Source organism: Aegilops tauschii, chromosome 7, assembly GCF_002575655.3.
Source record: "Aegilops tauschii subsp. strangulata cultivar AL8/78 chromosome 7, Aet v6.0, whole genome shotgun sequence".
Classification (NCBI taxonomy): domain Eukaryota; kingdom Viridiplantae; phylum Streptophyta; class Magnoliopsida; order Poales; family Poaceae; genus Aegilops; species Aegilops tauschii.
Genome location: NC_053041.3, coordinates 433,617,751 through 433,624,529, shown reverse-complemented (window position 1 = coordinate 433,624,529; position 6,779 = coordinate 433,617,751). Strand labels below are relative to the sequence as shown.

Sequence of the window (6,779 nt, the reverse complement as noted above, 5' to 3'; positions counted from 1 at the left end):
TCCGATTCGGTGCGGTAACCTTGACTTGGGGCAAATCACCCAAGGGCTGCCGGCTGTTAGGGCCTCCTTCCCACTACGATATTTGGGCCTACCACTCTCTGTGTGGAAGCTAAAGATCGTTGACTTGCAATACCTTGTGGACAAGGTGGCAAGCAGATTGACAACATATGAGGGCCAGAACATCACCACCATTGGGCGCGCGGATCTTGTCAAGTCGGTGCTCGCTTCCCAAGTGATCTACTTCATCACGCCGCTTGTCATACAGCCCACCATCCTCCAAAACATCGACAAGCTTGAGAGGGCCTTCCTGTGGTCTGGGTCAGATAAGACAACCGGGGCAAAATGCAAGATCAATTGGGACATTGTTTGTCGGCCGCTTGCTTATGGTGGGCTTGGGGTCCTAAACACCAATAAGTTCGCGCGGGCCTTGAGACTGCGGTGGCCTTGGTATGAATGGAAGGAGCCAACAAAATTGTGGGTTGGGAGAGGTAACCCGTGTGATGAGGAAGATCTTAACTTCTTCTATGCTAGCACCACAATCAAGGTCGGGAATGGGGCGAAGACACCCTTCTGGGAATCCCCTTGGCTTCTTGGGTGCAAGCCCAAGGACATTGCTCCTCTCATCTACGAGTCTTCATCGCGGAAACATTGGAAGGTACGGGAGGCCCTCAAGGAAAACGCGTGGATCCTCAAAATCAGGCCACCTGCGGTTGTTTCCACCGAACATGTAGCACAATTCTTCACCCTTTGGATGCTTCTGCATGAGGTGCATCTTGATGAGCTTGCTGAGGACGACATAGTATGGAAACACGCGGACTCTGGGCATTACTCTGCGGCCTCTGCTTACCGGGCACAATTTTAGGGTTTGGTCCTCTCCCCCATGGACCAAATGGTTTGGAAGCCTTGGGCCCCACCGAAGGTCAAGTTCTTTGCTTGGCTCGCACTGCGAGATAGAATTTGGACCGCCGATAGACTGGCTAAGCGGGGTTGGCCAAATTGTGGCCCTTGCCCCTTGTGCAGGGGAGTGCAAGAATGTGGAACACATCTATTCTTCAGATGCCGCTTCACGTTGAGGCTTTGGCATTTGGTTATTCAGAAATTTCTCATACACGACTGGACACGTCGGCGTGGAGCTCCTTCGACTCAGTCAAGACATGGTGGGCGAGCATGAGCGTCGTGGGCACCACCAACCGAAAAGCGAAGGCCTCGATCACCATGCTTGTGTCGTGGGTCATTTGGAATGAGAGAAACGCAAGAGTGTTCCAGCATAAGAGCAAGCCTCCGCCAACTCTACTCAACACCATCATCGACGAGGCAAACCTTTGGATCACCGCCGGGGCAAAGAAGTTAGGGTCTTTTCTATTGCGAGAATAATTGTCATGCTGTATTTTGGGGTGTGTGTTGTAACAAAATCTCCTCTCCTTATTTAATATATGAGGCAAATCTTTTGCCTCCGTTTCAAGAAAAAAAAAAGAATGCCCCCTGGAGGACGCCATGCGTATTGACTGGTGCGTGTTGATTAGAAGGATCAAGCAGGCAGGGAAGAGTGAGATGCTTAGCTTATGAATTAGCTAAGTTGCAGTACACGAGTGTGTGGAACATGAATGGAAGCACGTACTTATATATAGTTCGATTAGTGCTGCCTTCTCCCTGCACGTGTAAAGCTGCATGCTTTTAGGCGGGTGCGCATGTGCGACGCTCTGCAATATTGGCAAATTAATTTGACAAATTTGACCTATAGACAAAATCAAATCACATAATGAATTATCCGTGAAACTATTTCACGTGGCTGACCTGTGGCGCATAGCTCTCAGGCGCTGCACCAATGCAACGCCTGGGAGCTAGGTGCTGCACTAGTGCAACGCCTAGGAGCTAGGCGCTGCACTGTATAGGGCGCCTAGCTCTCAGGCGCTGCACACAGACTTAGTAATTTTCTGATCATACGGGTGCGACGCTGGCCGTGTAGCGCCTATCTGTGAGGCGTTGCACAATGTAGTGTGGCGCCTTCGTGTCGGGCGTCACACAAAAAGTCAGCCGCGTGAAATAGTTTCACGGAAAGTTCATTCCGTGATTTGATTTCGTCTATAGGTCAAATTTATCAAATTTGCGGCAATATTGGCCGGAAGGCTGCAGCCTCGTGCTTCTTGGCCGGAAGGCTGACGAGATCAGGAGCGGACCGAAGAAGAGAAAACAAAAGCGCAGGGAATTGACAGGCTAACTAATGCACGAACCTAGCTTTTTTTTTTTTTTTTTACCCTGGAACCTAGCTTGAATTGCACAAAATTAAGGATGTGTCGACATGGTTGCTTGCTTGGATGGTGCAATTCTCCAGGCCGAGAATCTTAATTGATCCGTTGAATTGCAAACACAAAGGGTGTTAGAGAACGGGCTGGCACAAAGCGTTGAATTGCAAACATGCATGTTGTCCACTTGGGCTGTTTGCCTAGTTCAAAAGATGAGCAGTCGACTTTTGCACGGTCTGAGAAAACACGGTCTAAACACACGCTTTCTGGTTGTATGCACACCTTTCAGTCGGCCTTATATAATTGAAATTTTTAGGAAGGAATTTGCAAAACCTACTGTTGTCTATCTCTTTGCTCCGATTCAAAATTGAAGTTCAACTCCAGAAACATTGTACACGTACATCCCATATTTGTTAAGTACTCCCTCCATCCCGTTTTTTCTTGTCGCGAAGGAAGAACTACGGTAGTACAAATCACGTATACAAATGGGGACAACAAAAACGAAACGAAGGGAGTATTTTGTTTGACTTCTTCACATTCCATTTTATTTCTAGTTCATGCTTTCGTATGCAAGCATGACTCTCAACATTAGCGCGTTGAGTGCAATGACTAGGAGCAGATTCATGCACTTAATTAACCATGTTGATGTGTATGTCATCGTTGATGGCCCTGCTAATAAGAATGATCTTTAAAAGCTCTGGTTGACTATTGTATTATGATGAAGAAAAGAATGCATGACCCACGACCAACTTCTCTTCACTTTTGGTGTGTGTGTGTGTGTGTGTGTGAGAGAGAGAGAGAGAGAGAGAGAGAGCTTCTGCCGGCTACCACTCCCACACCGGCGATCTCCCCCTCCCCCGCACGCCCAGACGCACCATGTGTCCGATCAGCCGTGTGGCCCTTTTGGGCTCGCCCGACCTCTTCAGACTCATTCCTCCACCCCGTCGCTTGGGATCCATTATCGCTTCCTCAGATATGCGCTAGTGTGGGTGGGGGCGAAGTGCTTCTGGCCCTAGTCCAGCTGCGGCACCATCGTTGGCGAAGGTTGGTGAAGAAATATCCACCGTCCTATTTTACGGAGTTACGAATATCCATATAGGGAGATAAAACAGCAATGGGAGGCAGAAAACTGTTGTCGAAACTGAGATCCAATCTCGGGGAAGGTGCTCTCCACCATAGCCATGAAAAATAGAGGGGAAACAACTATCCATGCCGGGGAGAAGGCCAAGGAAGAAAAAGAAGGAGGGGCCTCTCCCCCTTTCCTCCAGCGGTGCCTGAATGACGACGGAGACATCTACGCCATCTCCGTCAGCATCACCAACAATTGTTTCTTTGTAATCCTCTCATGGTGATGTGTGAAGACTCCTTTCGGGCTGAGGGTTTGTAAGTAATAGCTATGTGTCATCTCTTTTTCTCTCTTGTTCATATGAAGCCAAACATGATTGTGATATTTCCAAGTGCATAAATATAAGAGAAAAGTATAAGAGAAAACCAGACAGAGTGCACCCCGAACTCTCGAAACCGGTCATTTTTCGTCCCTGCGACTGAGTCAACCCGGTTTTGACCACGTGTGAACAGTACATCCGATGAACAGTAAATTCAAAAAAAATAGCAAAAACAATCTGAAATTTTATGACATCGAAGATACTCAGGTGCGCCACGTGCGTGCAAATTTTCGTCATGTTTGGAAGTTCAAGGAGCTCGCAGCAAAAAAAAAGTAAATCTACTCTGAAGTAAACAGTAAATTCAAAAAATAAGCAAAAAAATCTATCGAAGATGCTCGGGTGTGCAAGGTGCGTACATATTTTCTCAAATAACATCCGAGAAGGTCGTGCCAATAAAAACAAAATATCGTACGTGGCGCTTCGGGTGGTTTCCAAACCCTCGGATCTTATTTTACCACGAAAATTTGTATGCACCTTGCCCACCCGAGCATCTTCGATGCCAAAAATTTTCAAAATTTTTTGACTTGTTTTCTTTTTTTAATTACTGTTCACTTCAGAGTAGATTTATTTTTGTTTTTTTGCTGCGAGCTCCTCGAACTTCCAAACATGATAAAAATTTGCACGCATGTGGCCTACCTGAGTATCTTCGATGTCAAAAAAATTCAGATTTTTTTTGGCTATTTTTCCGAATTTACTGTTCATCGGACGTACTGTTCACACGTGGTCAAAACTGGGTTGACTCAGTCGCAGGGACGAAAAATGACCGGTTTCGAGATTTCGGGGTGCACTCTATTCGGTTTTAGAGTTGAGGGACGAAAACTAAACTCAGCGAAGAGTTGAGGGATGAAAAATACATTTTTCTCTAAACATAACAATAAAATGCAAGCTCATTATATAACAATCGAACATGAGATCATTATATATTTCCCGTTCAAACAAACTTTACAAACACCATTTATTACACAGGCACACATGTATGGGAACATTTGTGTCGAACATTCTGTTGAGACGACATTGTATGGGCAAAAGAATTAAAAATTGAACACGTACTAGTACTGTTACAATTTGTACATTTAACTGAATCCAATATGATCAGGCCGGGTTGCATGATGCACTTGGGATCAAGCAATCAATAGTTGTTTGCCATGGAGCACTTGAGCCTCACCTCCACGGGCATTCCCTGGGGCGGAGGCACGTTTCCCATCTTCACCATGGCCTTGGCGAAGTCCCTCGCGAAGGCCTCACCTTCGGCGCTGTACATCTCCACGAGACTGTCTTGCAGGCCTCCACCGCCGTAGAGAGTCTGGTCCGAGGAAAGGAGACCGCGCCGCGCGATAAGGTTCTTGTAGTAAGCGTTGTCGAACCTCATCGGCGTCTGCACGTCAAACGGCGCCTTACCAGAAGGACCTTGGCACGTCTGCTGCGTGGTCTGTGCGAAGTATGGGTCGATCTCCTCATCGCGGTCGGTGCCGTAGACGCGGTCCCTGTAGGTATCGCAGCTGGCCATCCCGACAGTGTGGGCACCGGAGAGCGCGGTCATGTCACGAGCGTCAAGGTTGAGCTTTGAAAACATTTTGATGAGCTCGCCGAGGTCGTCGTGCGGGCTGGGGAGGCCGTTCTTGGTGGATACCAGGTCGGCGGCGAAGCGCGAGTCCTTGCGGCCGAGGGGCACGCTCCAGGTGGGACCTCCGAGCAGGGCGACGGCGTCGCGGGACGCGAGGGCGATGACGTCGGCGCAGGAGACGGTGGCCGGGCAGTCGTGCTCCAGCGCGGACTTGATGTCGTCGATGACGGTGTAGCCGGTGAGGGAGACGTTCGGTTCCACATCCTTCTCGCCGGGGGAGAAGGGAGTTGCGTCCAGGAGAACAGAAGCATCACATCCCTGTCACGCCATATGTGAATCGTAGTATTTAGCAAATGGAACCATATATAGTACTCCTAGGTAAGAATATATGTAGAAGTGGTATAGAGATGCGTATATACGTTGATGAAGCAGTCGTGGAAGAAGAGACGGAGGACGGCGGGCGCCATCCTCGGCTGGGCGGCGACGCTGCTCGCCATCACTGACCGCACGACGCGCTGCACGTTGGGGCACGTCTTCTCGTAGTAACCCGGGGAGAGGTCGTCGCCATTAGCGGTGGCAGCGAGAGCAACCAAGAGGAGCAGCGCAAGTGCAACCCAAGAAGGGACGCTGGAGGACGCCATGCCTGTAGGCTGAGTGGCTGACTGATGATGAGAGCGATCGCTGCACGGTGCAGAAGAATCAAGCAAGGAGAGAGTGAGATGCTTATGGCTTACTATCGGCTAGTTGCAGTGGATCATCGAGTGGGAAGCATAGGCTTATATAGAGTTCGGTTTGTGCTGCTGTCTTCCTTCACGCGCGTGCGAATGTGCGAACGCTCTGCTCGACTGACAAGGTCTCTGGTCTGTCTGCCGCCTCGTGCATCTTGGCCGGAACCTTGACGAGGTCACGGCAGGAAGAAGAGAAAACAAAAGCGCAGGGAATTGACAGGCTAACTAATACACGCACCTAGCTTGCATTACATAAAATTATGGATGTAATCCCGTCGACACGGTTGCTTGCTTGGATGGTGCAATTGTCCACGGCGAGAATCCAATCGTTTCGCTGGAACCAAAGGGTGTTAGCACAAACCGTTGAAATGCTGTAGAAACACAAAGATGCATGTTGTCCACTTGGGCTGTTTGGCTAGTTCAAAAGGCGAGTAGTACGACTTAGCAGACGATTTTGGCACGGTTCGAGAAAACATCCTTCAAACACACCACGCTGGAACTGGAAACCTGGTATGTATATATGCACACCTTACAGACAGCCAGCCTTATATATAAGTATATTTGAATTATTTATGAAATATATCAAGAACCTAAGAATTTGCTCTTTGCACACGAACACGTCACAGTGCTGCGCGCCCCGGCTCCAGCAAGATACACAGCACACGTCGCCGGGGGAGCCTTGCTGGAACGTGGTACATAAGACATGCCGGCGAGGTCTCTTCAAGACCCAAAACTCCACACACCCACGGCGGACCTTGTCAGGACGCACGGTGACTATGGGCTGCCATCGGTCGGCCTT

The 6,779-nt window shown here is 49.0% G+C and overlaps 1 protein-coding gene across 1 annotated transcript; it reads right to left on the bottom strand.

The window, feature by feature from the left end:
* Positions 1 to 4,543: 4,543 nt before the first annotated feature.
* Positions 4,544 to 6,092, bottom strand: LOC109740867 (peroxidase P7). Its single transcript, XM_020299916.3, has 2 exons — positions 5,672 to 6,092; positions 4,544 to 5,570 (listed from the first exon to the last, which is right to left on the bottom strand). The coding sequence occupies exons 1-2, from the start codon at positions 5,891 to 5,893 to the stop codon at positions 4,818 to 4,820; spliced, it is 975 nt and encodes a 324-aa protein (XP_020155505.1). The 5' UTR covers positions 5,894 to 6,092; the 3' UTR covers positions 4,544 to 4,817.
* Positions 6,093 to 6,779: the final 687 nt, after the last annotated feature.